Source organism: Rhinichthys klamathensis, unplaced genomic scaffold, assembly GCF_029890125.1.
Source record: "Rhinichthys klamathensis goyatoka isolate OS25496 unplaced genomic scaffold, OSU_Roscu_1.1 h1tg000005l_1, whole genome shotgun sequence".
Lineage (NCBI taxonomy): Eukaryota > Metazoa > Chordata > Actinopteri > Cypriniformes > Leuciscidae > Rhinichthys > Rhinichthys klamathensis.
In genome coordinates this window covers 5,927,776-5,944,434 of record NW_026606558.1, presented here as the reverse complement: position 1 = coordinate 5,944,434, position 16,659 = coordinate 5,927,776, and the positions used below count along the sequence as shown (strand labels likewise).

The 16,659-nt window shown below is 36.8% G+C and overlaps 1 protein-coding gene across 1 annotated transcript in view; it reads right to left on the bottom strand.

Annotated features, from left to right (window-relative positions):
* Positions 1 to 220: 220 nt before the first annotated feature.
* luzp2 (leucine zipper protein 2) overlaps positions 221 to 16,659 on the bottom strand; it is a 129,104-nt gene continuing 112,665 nt past the window's right edge. The window contains exons 10-12 of the mRNA XM_056256194.1: positions 7,746 to 7,850; positions 3,061 to 3,129; positions 221 to 929 (exon numbers count right to left, since the gene is read on the bottom strand). Of these exons, the coding sequence (XP_056112169.1) occupies positions 831 to 929; positions 3,061 to 3,129; positions 7,746 to 7,850 (273 nt within the window). The 3' untranslated portion in view covers positions 221 to 830. The remainder of the gene's footprint in view (positions 930 to 3,060; positions 3,130 to 7,745; positions 7,851 to 16,659) is intronic.

Sequence of the window (16,659 nt, the reverse complement as noted above, 5' to 3'; positions counted from 1 at the left end):
AACTTGAGAAATATTATGAAACCGGCTGAGAAGTGAGAAGTGCTTATAAACCGGCTGTTGTCAAAAAAAAAAGAAACTCTGTGGTTTCTTGACAAAATAAAAGCATGATGGTTTAACGTTTGAAAAATTAAAAATTTAAGACTAAAATATTATTATTGTAATTTTACAGTTGTACTGTAAAATTAAAATCATATTTTAAATCACAATTTATCAGACAAATCACAATTCAGTTTTTTGCACAAATCGTGCAGCCCTATTTTGCATTCAGGACATACAGTATTCAATAGTTCAATATTTTCAGAAGCTGCTTTGACAAAAGTTTGAATTTGACCTCATGTGTAAATTTACAGAACTCAAATGACCCCCAGCGTGACCTTTAACACTGAAATTCTGGTCTGCGGTGCCAGAAATAGTCTTTAATTACAAACAACACAAATCAAAGAACATTGTGTCCTCAATTTAGAAGAGAGAGAAAAAAAAAGAATCAAAATAGATAGTGAAAAAAAAAAAGAATAACAGTTATTAAAAAACCACCAGTACCATCGTAACCTTGTAAAATCAATATCTAAAACTCTATAATGCATGCCATACTATGTGGTTGTTTTTTTCTTTACTTTTTTTCTTTAATTAAGAAAGTTCAAAATCGAATGTTGGGAATTTGATTTTCTACATTAGCAGTGTTAGACGGAGTATTTTGTGTTTGTGTCTGTCGTTGTTTGTGTTTGCCTACAGTGTGTGTGTGCTTATAAGCTCAGTGATGAAGAGGGGCTTAAACCGATATGACATCATTTTTACCATGCAGAAAATCTGCCAAGTCTTCCACTGTCCTTTCAGTTGTGTTTGTCCATTTGTGTCTTTTTTAGGTCTCCGTCTGTTTTCCCGCTTTCCTCTGCTGTCCTTTCTTGACCTTGTCCGATCTGCTCTGGGGTCTCGGACTAGAGAACAGAGATGACAAGAGAATACATGCATATGGTAGTGACGTCTGGCACAAACAGAGCCGGTGATTAGACATTTACACCTTGCTCTCCGTTTCCCGTCGCGTCAGACTGACCTATAATTTGACAAAAACTGTCACCGCTTGCTGGAGTGCCCAGGGCTAACACTTCTTCTTAGCGCTGGAGCAAATAGTTATCTGTGAAAGTGTGTGTGTACGTCTATGCTTACCGCGTCTTGACAGCTCACTTACAGTTGGTACTTAACCAGAATAAGTAAATTGCGGGTGTGTATTTGCTGCCTTTTACTCATTCCTCAATAGTTTAGCGTCATTGCACCTAATTTATTTTGGCTGACTGCGAGATAGGCCTATTTTCACTTTTGAGTCATACAATGTTCTGCTCTAAAAGTTTATGTTCTGTTTAAAATGTACTTTTACATAATTACGTTTCGCTTTCGTTAAATTTAACCGAATCTGTTGTAGCCTATTAGCCTAGAAATCTAGACGCACCCTAGCGGCAGCAAATATTATTTCGCAGCCAGTGTGGTCTAGCATCTCTCCGTTGGCTTTTCAAGCTGGAAAAACCAAACTCTGGTCAGGCCAATCACATCGTGTATAGAGTTGGTGGGCGGGCTTAACATAATGACGGCAGAGATGTGACGGTTCCGCGTGATTTCCATAGGGGATTTCCCTGCTAACGTTATTTGAAAAACAAAGAAGATGCTGCTGGCGAACAGCGGTCTTTCGAATCGGCTTTGGCCGCGACTCTGGAGGACTTGGAGTTTAGAGAACGTCACTTAAGTCATTCTTAAAAAAAGGAAGATGTGTTCGGAGTTTTTACGACGGGATACGGCAAAAGTTTAATATATCAACTAGCTCCGCTGGTGGAAAAACGCATGGGACTCACTCAGCCACAGCCGTTCGTTGCTCTGGTTGGTTGTAGCGCTGTCCTATTGCGTGCCGAGGGATGTTGAAAGACAACCGTTTATCCCGCCCCTCGGATTGAGGTATGCCAATTGTGAGTTCCCAGACCTAACATCTTGATGTAGGTCTGGCTTGCCAGGCTAGTAGCCTATAGTCTATTTAAAAAAAGTTGTATTTATTTTTTTTTGTTCTAAAAGTTTGTTCTATTCTGTTTCGTTTGTTTATTTATTTTATTTTTCTACATATTCAATCAGTCTCATTCTTGTTTTTTTGTGACCTTGTGCTGTGTTTTTTAACAAACAGATAGCCTACAAACAGAGATATATAATAGTTCACTGTTCGTACAATAAAAAAGTCTATATGTTTACTACATGTATACTATGTATACTATAAATTGTATGACCGTTTGTTTAAATAACATTAACCAAATTGTCTTTCTTTTATTAATAATAAAATTATTACTTTAACATACAGTTTCAACTCCACCAAATCTTTGTTTGTTTCATTATTGTACAGAAAATATCAATAGCTCTTGTTTTGATTTTTCATGTTTGTTGTAGGCTTATTTGGAAATTACCATAGTTGTAGTATTTCATCCTTACTGTTAATTGACATTAGCCCAGCGTACGTTTCAAAATGTGGCAATTGCTGCTGTTTTGCTAAATGTCCCTTTGCGCCACCTGGTGATCATTTCGCGAACGACTTTGAAATGTGACTGGTTTATTTTTGCGGCGGTAACAGGCATTCCGGTTGAGTACCTACTGTATATAACATGGGGAACAAGGAGGCTCAGAGACACATATGAATGTATTATGCGAATTTTGTCAAATTTGTATTGGAGTCAAAAGGTCTGAGACTGAATTGAAAATGTGGAATTAAAAAAATGATTTAAATCTGAAAATAGTATGATAATTTTAGTTTAATTTTTAACAAAGACGCATGACGATGTGCAGTAAAGTGAATAAGAAATGTTTCAGTTTCTGCACATTTTCTATTGCAATTTGCAATTTTAAAGGTTTTCTGCGAAACACAAAATAAGATATTTTGAATTTCAATGATGTTTTGCATATGGGCAAAAACTCTTTAAATTCATCTTCTTTTGATCATGTTCCACAGATGAAGGAAAGTGAGTAACTGAGGGTGAGTAACTGATGATAGAACTTTCTCTCTTTAATGCTTTCAAAAGGGCACAGAACACTCACTCGACTGTTTCCAAATGTCTTTTTCATCTCAGATGAACTCTCGGTCTGATTGGAACATTCTGCTCCCACCTGAAGGTACAAAGAGAGAGACAGAAAAGAACATGCTTATTTAAAAAGCAAACAAACCTCTAACAACCGAGCACAGAGCGGAGAGGATAGACAAAAAATTTAAATAAAAAGTCTGTGGCCACAGTGGAGCAGAGATACCTTATAGGCTATAATTGTTTGTGGTTTACATTTCCCACAAAAGCCCTGAGCTATGAGATTATATTATACAATGTTGCATTAATCACGTTGCTCAAGGTATGGAGTTTTTTCAGGAAATGTTTTATATGCGTGTCTATAGGAGCTCTGAAACAAGCTAGAAAGATGTTTCTGGATCAACACATTAAATAGAAGAGTACAAGACTACAAGAGACGGTGTTTAACTGGAAAATACACCCTCATTTTTTTATTCTGACAGGACAAACAACAGGAAGGTTAAGTTAATGGAAGTGCTGTAGAATGGTGTCAGCCAAAAGAACAACTTTATATATAGGCAGTAAAGATTAACCATCTAAAACTCTTGTTCATTTTCCCTCTGTCTACAGTAGGTCTGCTTCAAGTGCTGTTTCCTCAAAATGATCGAGGTTGAAACGAGTAGCAAATCTCAGGCCTCTGGACCACCGATGCCCACTATTTTCAGTCGCTAGATAACGTCATATGCTAATTAGCTCCTTCATGACATCATTACGTCACATTTGCATTCTGCCCAATGTCAGCCCTTTACCTTAGTTGGCAAGTCTTTTATGCTCATCAAAGCTGCATTTATTTTATCTAAACTACATTACAAACAGTAATATCGTGAAATAATTGTTTCTAATTTAAAATGAACGTTTTCTATTTGTGATGGCAAAGCTGAATTATCAGTCTTAGTGTCACATGATGCTTCAGAAATGATTCTTATATGATGATCTGCTCGAGACACATTACTTATTATTATCAATGTTGAAAACAGTTGTACTGTTTAGTATAATTTTTTTACCAGATATACATTTTCATGATTTTTTTAAAAGTAAAATAAAGTAAAATCAACATTTATTTGAAACAGAAATCTTTTGTAACATTATACATGTCTTTACTGTAACATCAATTTAATTAATAAAATTCATAATTTCTTTCAAAATATATTTAAAAAAAAAAAGCTTACTGACCCTTTTGAACTGTAGTGTATGGAGTCCAAAATATGAGACAAACATTTAAAACTGGGATTAGCTTTTTTTTTTTAAATGTAAAACTTACTGATAAATCTATAGATTCTGCACTATTTATAGGTTAATAAATAAAGTTTAATGTGACACTGGTCATGTGACCCTTTGTACAGACAGTCAGCTGTTGTTCTTCCATTGAAGCTCAAGATGCTCTTTGATCATTTCAAATCGTGCTGAGAACCTGATCATAAGAACCACACACTAAAACATTATTTATAATAATAATAATAATAAAAACTACAACAATGAAAAAAACTCATTTGTGGTTTGGTCTTCAAACACACACTACTCTATGATAAATTACTTGGTCTTTAGTAAGAAAGAAAATTGAGCAGCATTCATAAATGATAAGCTGGCACTGGTGAGAAAGTCAGAGTAATGTGTTTTATCTCGGTTCCGTCACACTGCTGTCATCACGACCATCAGCAGAGCGAGATCTGCTTCGGGAACATTTTCATTAGACAATCTTCATGGCGTGTCATCTACCGAATATGACACCTTCTCCATGGGATCCTGGGTTTCTCTCTCTCTCTCTCTCTCTTTCTGTCTGTCTTTGTTTCCTGTCTCTTCTTCACGTGGCTATCTTCCCCTCACACACACACACACACACACACACGTTCAGCTAACACACAGCCACTTACTCGCAATCACACACACACACAATGCTGTCATTATAGTTGATAAGCGCATGTCAGCAGTCAGTGAGATGTATCTCGCCTGGCTTACAGTTCTGCTCTCTGCCATGCTGATATCTGTGAAGCACTTTCTCAAACCTTCCAGAATACAGGATCCCACATCATGTGTCAGCTGATGACGACCAGAGATCAAGCTAGGATAATGGCTTCAAAAAAAGAATAACGAATATTTCTGCCGAATAATATTGGCCTGAAAGGCTTACACAGTCACTCCTCGTGTCTGCTGGATAACAGGTCAGCCAAAAGAAAGCACGATATTATACACAAATCTGGAAAATCACAACACGATAATGAGAAATCAGAGCTTGGCAAGAACAAATCAACTAAAATACTATATCACACACGTTCTACTATTTGATATGCATATTTACATGCTTTAAAGTATGATATTATACACTAATGAATGGAACAAGCACAGCAAGATCTCTGAGCGTCTCTCAGAAACCAAACCAGCTGACTGTTAAGAGGAGCCTATAATCATTTTCCACTACTTGATATGTCTATTAAAATGTTTTAAACTTTTGTATGATATGATAGGCTATAATTTGTTCAGATTTGTATTTGTATGCATAGTAAAAGTGTTTAGTTTCTTTTCTTGTCTTCTTCCTCAACTTCTCTGTTCTCTAATCAGCTATTTATAGAGTCAGACTTCTCTTATTTGAGGTTGGGGTTGTCCTGACATTACTCAGTACACAGAGTTCCTCTGGAATATATATATATATATATATATATATATATATATGTGTGTGTGTCTGGTCGCCTGAAGCACGACCGCATTACACCTCAAAGCATTAACTATACGACAGTTAGAAGATATTTAGTATGGTAAAAAAATATATGATTTTATCAGTTACACAAGGCATATTTGTTTAATGATAACTACAAAGAAAACAGTACAGACGTAACAGTCTTCTCAAGTAATTGTATGAACTTCCGAGTAAAGCCCCGTTCACTTCTCTTTTATCCGAATACAGATATGAATAATTTTTTTTATTTGTTAGTAGATATTGCCTTAACGGCACACCCCTAATGCTTACCGTAAGAATGAGTGCGTTTCTCAAAATGGGATTGTAATCTGTTTAATCTGCACTTTTTTTTTAAATACCTCCAAAGATCTATGACATGCATTCAATTACAAAGATAGAGTATAATCATTTTGGGGTCATTTTTAGCCATCTTGGTCAATTTATTATGGAAGAATCAGGGTAAATCCCAAGGCATAGTTCTTTTTTATGCATTTTTTATAACTACTGTATGTGTACAGTGCTTGTGATGTAAATTTCATCATCAGCCATATTATTCTAAACGTGTTCTCTGCATGCTCAGCTCGCACATGCACCTTGAATTTCTTTTGTGCTGTGTTTGGTTTGTCCAAAAACTGGCAACACTGACCCAGGCTTTTTTTGAGTATGATACAGAACAAAAAAAAAAACCCTCAACAACATTAACAGCATTTGTGTGAGTGATTAAGAGATACTAAGTATAGTTGCATGATATTGGGGGAAAAACTGGCATTGTGATATTTAGTTTTTCTGTGATATTGCCATATGAAAACAAATCCACCAGATGACTTGAATAGGCTCTATTAGGAAATAATTAATAATTCTAGAATGATTGGAGTGATTTTATAGGGGAGTGAATCTGCAGAAAAAAGCAAACAAATTACAAACATAGATAAATAAAACAGAACAAAGATACACATGACAAAGAGTGCTTTCTGTTTTTCAGGTAAGTCTAACAGTATTCAGGTACGGGAATTGAATAATCGAATGTAAAGTAACTGTATAAATTAAATATAATTAATCTTGGTTAAAGCTACGAAAGCTTTAGATTTTGTCCTTTGATTAACATTCATGACACAGACAGTAGTATTAACCAGCTGTCACTTCAATATCCAATATAATGATACGCATCTGCTTTCTTTCTCAATTGTACACGTTCACGTGAGCCATAAGCGACTGTTTATGATAATACTCGCATTTTGACATCATTTTGCGTGTATGTGTCCCACAACGATGCCGAAGAGAAGGGAATTGTGTTGTTCTCGTGCGGTTCAGTGTGTGCGCACAGAAAACTACCTAAACTGTGTTTACAATGTTGTTTTTTTTTTTAAATAGCTTGTGCTGGTGTTTCATCTGGCGTGCATTTAGCCAATCAGCGCACGCTTACATCACTGGTAGTTTCTATTGTGATGTGTTAGACCCTACTCTGAAGTGGGAGCTAATTTAGTCCCCCCAAAAGGTGGGGTCCCACGCCATAAAGCGGGAGCTTCCACCAATAGTTATAGGAAATATAAAAACGTTCCTCCGGTGCGGAAGCCCCTTTGACTGGCCCAAAGCGGTATTGGCTCACCAACGGCGTGATTTTGAGGCGGGTCTATCGGTTTAGCTGACCAATGGAAGACAGGGGAGTGATTAAAAAACCTGTTTGGTAACAATCATTATTATTAGTTCCATTTTGCTGCCATAAAGGGACAGAAATTACACACTTCACCTTTAACTGAATGGAGCAGCGATATTTTGTCATGGATCCAACAGCAGCGGTTCAATATAAACCATTGATCAGGAGAAAACTGCTTCGCGAGGCCTCAAATCTTATTCTCGAACGAAATTGAATGCAAAGTTGTAAATGATCTTAAATGGCTAAGGGATACCCTAAGATGCAATGAACATAAGTCGTCCCATTTAGTCCAAAGGGTAAGGAAGTGGCCATTAGAGTATAAGGGGCACTAAAGATTTACCTTCACCATCTGGCAGTCTTTTGGTCCTGTGCTCTCTCTCCTCATTACCGCACTGCTCAAAGGCAATTTACTTGTTGTTGTGATCCGGGGAACTTTCGGGATGTCCTTAAGGAAGAGAGCATAAAGAAACAGAATGTTATGTTATGAAAGACACAAAGGAATAGAGAGAGAAAGAAATAGAGGAAAAACATGAGAGTGCTGAGGTTAAATTCTCCAGACGGTTTATTATAAAGCACATACAATTCTCCACTTAGGTTAATTTGAAGTCAGTTATCAACTCTCTGTCTCTCTATTGTGATCTACTACTCAAATGTTTTGTTATTGTTTTCCAGTCAGCAAATGCTTTAATCTAAAGAGACTTACTGTAAACGGCATCTGTTAGCCTAATAACACAAATATGAATGCTAAGTATTTTGCTGGTTCTGTGCTTATAGAGATTTATACCTTATAAATGTATACCAGTATACCTTATATAAAAACATTTGGGGTGGAGGGGGGTATTTATGTAAATGTTTGTCTGTAATAGTATACAAACCATACATGAAAACAATACAATACTATCAAAGTCCCTTTAAGGCAAGTCATTTGTTTCAATATTTTCAACATTGATACTAATAAGAATTTTTCTTGAGCAGCAAATCAGCATATTAGAATGATTTCTGAAGGATCATGTGACACTGAAGACTGGAGTAATGATGCGGAAAATTCAGCTTTGCATCACAGGAATAACATTTCAAAATGTATTCAAATATAAAAAACGGTTATTTTAAAAATCTCAATATTAGCATTTTACTGCATTTTTCATCAAAGAAATGCAGCCTTGGTGAGCAGAAGAGACTTTTTGACTTTTTTAATTTTTATTAGTTTATTCTATTTTGGGGGATTGACATTGTGTATGTTTTGTCTGTAATAATAGCAATAAAACTATATAAAAAATGATCAAATAATGTGCATTTTTTACATTATTGATCCTAAGACACTCAGAACCAGCAGGTAAATTGGTCTCTTACCGTATATGTGCGTCTCTAGGTAAATCAATGTGTGAGAGTTAGCGTAAAGAAAAAAAGCTCTGGCTGGAGAGAAGCTTCTAGAAAAGCTTTTCACACATCCTATCACTCATTTACTGAGTAAAGACAGATGAGATAAATGTTACTACAGTAACAAACTTCATCCAGTCTCTGAAGCGTCTCTCTGGAGAAGTAATGATATAGCAATAATCAGCTTAGGGACTCTCTGCTCCTCAGAGTGAATGAAATGGAATATGACACACTTATTGCTTCTCCATTGCAAATCAGCATGATATCCGTAGAGGCCCAGTTTTTTTTTTTTTTTTTTTTTTGGCAAGACAGTTTTGAACATGGTCATCTGCTATCGACTGAAGTTCTCATTATTTACTAAAATGTCCAGATTTGAAAGGAAAATGTGCTTATACAATCAAATTACTATCTTTTGCACAGGTACACAGTAGACTGGATAAAATCATGGTTATGAAGGCTTTGAGTCAGCACATTTCACTTCGGGACATATCCATGAATCTTGTATCAAGCCCTCAGAATTCTTGTTTTTACATGAGAAATGTTGTGCTGTATTTCAATTCAAAACAACTCTCATGAGAAGACCAACAGCATCAAGACAAGATGCCGTCGGGCGACTGCGGTAAAGAGTTATTAAAATGAGTCTTTCGTGTTTGAGTTCCTTGTTCAGAACACCTGCTTTAATTAATCGGCTTGGCCTCCTTGGTTTAAGATGAGCTAATTAGCGGATGTTGGGTAGAAATACCTGCAGGGAAAGCAGGGGTAAAAATATTTTGGTTTAGTTTGTCAGTTAATTAACTGTGTTTAACTGTACATAGTGAATCATCAGAGTTAACATGATCAATTTCCATGATTTCCAGCATCATCACATTCAGTTCTGTTGTTGTCAGCTTCTGTTGGCTTGAGATAGAGAGATCAAAACTTTGGACCTCTCAGCTATTGTCAATTTAATGCATCTACAAACTAGCTTTTATTTGGGGTTTACTTGAAATATGACTTATATACGGTCTTTAAAGATTATGTAATTACTTCACCACAACAGACACAGAGCGGAATTGCTAAAATAGTTTTCAAATAGGTTTGCCAGACGCTTTACCTTTAAATAATTTCCAGATAGCATATTTAGTATGCCATACATACACATAAATACAGCAGCAGCAACAACCATCAGCATTCAGCAGCAATCTGAGGTCTATCTCGAGAGGCAGGCTAAGTGGCTTCTCAATTACGTTTCAAATTAGTTTGAGCGAACTCTGGCTTTGAAGGTAGATCTTTTTTTAAACAATTTTCATTACCGTGGTAAAAAAAAAAAACCAAAAAACGCTGCACGCCTAACCTGATCCGGGGCAGATTTTGTTCAGGAAAAGAGATTATGGTAACACTTATAACACTCCATTTAACATTAGATAACTAGTTAGCATTATCTAATAATTAAAATGACTTGTAAAGCAATTCTTTAAAAGATGCAGTAAACAATTTCTGAGAAACACTGTTGATATTTGAAATCAGCCTAAACAAACACACCCCTCCCTTCATTGCTCCGCCCCCAAAATGCATGGACTGGGTGTCCCTTTATCATAGCTGAAGCAAAGCAAAATAATGCTTCCTGCCCAAAAAAGCGAGCATTAGCATAAAAAATTAGCATACAGTACACGAGTATATAAAAGAAGGAGTTTGTTGTCAGTCGCCAGCAGCTTCAGACAAACAACAACAGCACAAAACGGCCTGTCTAATGCTGGAAAGCTTTTCTAATATAACACGGGTCCTAAAGCTCTTGCCTGATCATAATCCTTTCTCCAGAGATATTCTAACGAGCTTTTCTCTTTTGTAATGTCTCTCAGCCATCTCTCTTTCAACAGTCTTTCTTCAAATCTCCCTCTTGCTCACTTTCTCCTCCCCCATCATGAGTGGACACGCCCCCTACTGCTGATTGGCTCACTCTCTCTCCTCCCCCATCATGAGTGGACACGCCCCCTACTGCTGATTGGCTCACTCTCTCTCCTCCCCCATCATGAGTGGACACGCCCCCTACTACTGATTGCTCACTCTCTCTCCTCCCCCATCATGAGTGGACACGCCCCCTACTACTGATTGGCTCACTCTCTTTCCTCCCCCATCATGTGTGGACACGCCCCTCACTGCTGATTGGCTACAAGTGTGTTGTGCTGCTCGGTCCGATCCACTTTCGACAACGTTTGACAGAAATCGCTTACTGCACCTTTAATGTTGATTTTAAGATGAACTAATCAATACAATAAAAAGTCTCTATTAATATTTAATGAATCAAAGCTTGCATGCACTAACAGTTGTATTTTTATTAATGTGAAGAACAATAATAATGAGCAATGCATTTGTTACAGTATTTATTCAGTGTTAGTTAATGCATCAACTAAAGTTAACTAATGGTACTTTATTGTAAAGTCCTAAATAGATTGTAAACAGATACTGGACCAATCAGCTGGGAACAAAGTGATATATTTCAGATGCAATAAATTCCCTATATGAAAGTTATATTTATATGATTTATATTATATAATTTGCATTTAAAGCCATTTTAGCCATTATTGCATGCATTTAGTGACCTGTGTATTTGTGATGAATCAAATTTTAATTATATATATACAGTATATATATATATATATATATATTTATACTTTATTAAAATAGGCAAATTAAAACATATTGATAAATATATAATAGATACAACATTTTTGAAACACCTAAGCTTATGTTTTTATGCTGTTTGTGGATCTATATAAATTATAAACTTCTAAAATGAATTTGCATTAATACTTGCATAATGATCTTTTGATCTAAATCTATTTCACATACACAGAATTTGCTAACAGGCAAATAGCACAAACACATGAATGTTGCATGCGACTAAAGCTGCAGCACAAGACATCTATCAACGGCTGTTAAACATGAAGCGACTATCATTTAAAACTGTCTGTTTGTTAAAACTTCACGCTGATGAATCTTTCAGCAGCAGGGACTAGTGTGCGCTGGCTGACAGTATAGGTTTTGCACGGCTGTTTGGAATGGATTAAGGCTCATTATGTTACCAACAGTTGATAGGGACTGTAATGAAATGCTGAATAGGACACTGTAAGAAGGACTAAATGTCTTCTGCTCATCCACTTAATTTGAGTGGAAGAAAGTGATTTTTACTTATTTCACAATGACATATTTAATCTTAAGAGAACACATTTTGACTTTTCAGGGTTGAGATGTGTCCGGTTTCCAATGAAAGTCTTGCTGAAAAGCTCAAAGTGAGACACTTCAGATAAAGATTCTAAGGAAATTAAACAAATATGACATTGTATGAGAAGATAAGGCATATTTTTTCCTTTCATGTCTTTATGAGCGCTCAATAATAATGCATTTTGAATACCATGTTCAATACCTAAAATGTTCCTTCATAAAAATAAGCTTTTTTCGAGAAAAAAAAAAGCTGAAGGCTAAAGCCTTGTTTTATGAGGTCTTTTGATGTTCTCTAATATGGTTCTGTGGAGACCTCTCGCTTATGGACAAGAGTATTGGAGCGTAATCAAAAAGCACTGCTCTGTCCTCTGGGTTTAGTACATATAAGCATTGAGATTCTGAGCAACACTTCTCACTGAGGCTGAGTGCTTTTGCGTCATCTAGGGGAAAAAATAGACGCAGATTCTCCCACACTGTCTGCTAAATAAATCAAGCACTGTTAATGTGTGTGTTCTCAGAAGTACTGTATGCACTGAAAGAGTTGTTACTTTACAGTTTGGATGACAGTATGTCTTTTGTGGATTATGACATTTAATCCTAAAATGTTGCCTCAGAGTACCAAACCTCTTATCGTCAATTTACAAATCACACTATGCTTATGAGATAACAATACAATTGGTAAAATATGATGTGCTGATGTATATTTATATTGGTCAAATGTCTTGCAAAATAAGTTGGATAGAACACGCAAGTGCGCTACGTTTTTACTTTATAATGTTTAGATTTTCAGTGAATAACAATCTTCGCATAGAGTTTCATGACAGAACTAGGTATGTATCCTCTTAACCTGTCATGGGCGCCGGCGGGCCCATTTGCCATTGCATGTTTAAAAGAATAATATCTTAGTAAAAACCTAAAGTAATATTGCCAAACTATATATCATTTGAAAGCTTAAAATGGCTGTTATCTAAAATACATTACAGAGGAGCAGAAATGTATCAATTTGCAACAAGAATATTTCATATTCATTAGGAGTATTTAGGCCTTTATTTTGAAATAACAATAAACATGAAAAATCATGAAAGATTGGTAGAAACCTCAGTTTGTTTTCATGCCATGAGTTCAAAAGATAACACCAATTCCATTTTATGAGAAAAAAAGGTCTGAAAATGTTTTAAATATAAAGAAAAATGTATGGATTCTCGATTTGTGATGCGGCTGCGAGCTATAACGCTATAACGTAGTCTTTATGCATTTATTAGAGGTTTAATTCAAATCAAATACTGCCAAACTAACACAGTCTCATCCCAAGAAGTCATATAACTGACGTCTTGGGACGTCTTTTGACCATACGTCAATATCCGCCTTTTTAGGGTACCCTTAAACGTCGGTTTATGACGATCCTGGGACGTCATACAACTGACGCTTTACCTTTAACGTCAGTTAGGTGACGGGGTAGGTTTAGGGGTAGGTTTAGGTCTGGGGTAGAGTTAGGATCCGATAACGTCATCTAACCGACGTTTAAGGGTACCCTAAAAAGGCGGATATTGACGTATGGTCAAAAGACGTCCCAAGACGTCAGTTATATGACGTCTTGGGATGAGACTGCGCTGGCCAAACCACCCATACTACTTCTGAATAGGATGTCTACTTCATAAATTTTATGAAAATTATGGAAATACATGGTTCAGATCACTCAAAACATATGAAAATGGAGGCGCCCTTATATGGGCAGTAATGGAGTCTGGTGTTCACCTAGTGAAAAAGTTGGGTACTGTGCCCGAATAAAATCTTACTGAAAGCTCATTTTTTGAGATATCAACCTAAAATTTGGAATACAACTTGTTCAGATTTTTGTCTTTAATTTTCTTGCAGTTTTAGAGTAAAATATATTTTGTAATATATATATTTTATATAAAATATTAATCATTATATTTTTACATTACACAATTTCATAAACTCAAACTTATATAACTTTTTTTCTGTTTCATTTTTTATAATTTCTAGACCTCTACAATAATCTGGAAAATGTCTTCTTTAAAACAAGACCAGCCATAGGTCTATATTCCAAAGCATTCCTGAATTACAACCATTTAAGTTTGGATAGTGATTTTTATGTCTATGCAAAAAAAAGGGGGGTGACAGTTAACGATATACACTCACCGGCCACTTTATTAGGTACCCCATGCTAGTAACGGGTTGGACCCCCTTTTGCCTTCAGAACTGCCTCAATTCTTCGTGGCATAGATTCAACAAGGTGCTGGAAGCATTCCTCAGGGAGTTTGGTCCATATTGACATGATGGCATCACACAGTTGCCGCAGATTTGTCGGCTGCACATCCATGATGCGAATCTCCCGTTCCACCACATCCCAAAGATGCTCTATTGGGTTGAGATCTGGTGACTGTGGAGGCCATTTTAGTACAGTGAACTCATTGTCATGTTCAAGAAACCAATTTGAAATGATTAGAGCTTTGTGACATGGTGGAAGTAGCCATCAGAGGATGGGTACATGGTGGCCATAAAGGGATGGACATGGTCAGAAACAATGCTCAGGTAGGCTGTGGCATTTAAACGATGCCCAATTGGCACTAAGGGGCCTAAAGTGTGCCAGGAAAACATCCCCCACACCATTACACCACCACCACCAGCCTGCACAGTGGTAACAAGGCATGATGGTTCCATGTTCTCATTCTGTTTACGCCAAATTCTGACTCTAACATCTGAATGTCTCAACAGAAATCGAGACTCATCAGACCAGGCAACATTTTTCCAGTCTTCAACTGTTCAATTTTGGTGAGCTCTTGCAAATTGTAGCCTCTTTTTCCTATTTGTAGTGGAGATGAGTGGTACCCGGTGGAGTCTTCTGCTGTTGTAGCCCATCCGCCTCAAGGTTGTGCGTGTTGTGGCTTCACAAATGCTTTGCTGCATACCTCGGTTGTAACGAGTGGTTATTTCAGTCACTGTTGCCCTTCTATCAGCTCGAACCAGTCTGGCCATTCTCCTCTGACCTCTGGCATCAACAAGGCATTTCCGCCCACAGAACTGCCGCTCACTGGATGTTTTTTCTTTTTCGGACCATTCTCTGTAAACCCTAGAGATGGTTGTGCGTGAAAATCCCAGTAGATTAGCAGTTTCTGAAATACTCAGACCAGCCCTTCTGGCACCAACAATCATGCCACGTTCAAAGTCACTCAAATCACCTTTCTTCCCCATACTGATGCTCGGTTTGAACTGCAGGAGATTGTCTTAACCATGTCTACATGCACTGAGTTGCCGCCATGTGATTGGCTGCTTAGAAATTAAGTGTTAACGAGCAGTTGGACAGGTGTACCTAATAAAGTGGCCGGCGAGTGTATACTACTACATATACATAGACATAGATAATACGAGCAAGAGTGCCATTTTCCTGAATATCACCACGATTGCAAAATGTGATATTCATTTTATGCAACAGTTCAAGAAACAATAATTTGATTATATGAATTGAGAATTTCGACACAACATTGTTGATTTTGACTGTTTTTGCTAAACGAATCAGGTGAGTCAATTTAGTTTCACATATAATAGTATCATTTCATTTTCCACCAACATTTCATATTTCTTTACTCAAAATGTTATATTTAGAACATTAATCTCATAACATTATTTGGGCAATTGTAATTGCAGTGTAAATGGATTTTGATGAATGGTAAGATGGATTTTGTTGATACTGACTTAATTTAATTGGTATAACAGCCCTATATGACAATCCACCATGACGTCACAACAGTAATAGGCGTTCTTCCGGGTGGCAAAAGCCGAAGAGTTCCTATGGCAACGCTAGTAAATTGCTTGGAAGGGAGACCCACCGTCGACAGTAAAAATATAATAAAAATAACACATTTAATTAAATATAATGTGTTTTTTTAATCATAATAACAACTGTGTTTAATGATATAAGTAAAAAATATAATACAAAAGTAATATAGTAGGCCTACACATAATTAGCTAAATACTCTCTTGCTCTTTTATATAGCCTATCATGGTCATTAAATGGCTTTCCTGAGGTAAATGTTATGTGACATAATTGTTCTCCAGCTGTCATATTGACCTCTTTGCGCGGTTGAAAAACACATATTATGTATGAGGAATATACATCTCGGTAAGTTGCGTGAGAAAATGGATGTGTGAAAAGCGTGTGAAAAGTGACAATTGCGTGAGAGTCACGGTCAATGCGTAAGAGTGGGCAGCCCTCTTTTACTTCAGGCAGTGACTGGCAATGAGTCTGATCTTCAAAAGAGACAAGTTTACTAATATTAGTCTCGAAATTCCCCGGCTGAAGATAAATGCTCTATGATTTTGTAGATGGACCGTTTTGAGAATACACGAAGCAGAGTTGAAGGGCAAGCAGGGTTGGCAGCAGAAATGTAAACGTTGGAGGAATCATATAATTTAGGGGATCATTAAGATTTCCTATTGACGACCACAGTCTATGTTGATGACGACACAATGTCCACTCGCTATAACCTCCTCACCCACAGGAAATCGATAAAACCCCGACACCTTTTGCTGTATATCTGGCAGCGCAACCCCAGACATAACACGTTTTCAGCAGCGTTTCAACTTTGATCAACAGCAATGTTTTTAACGATGTAACTGTTACAGTAGCCGGCTGGATCTCTTCAGCTGGTCAA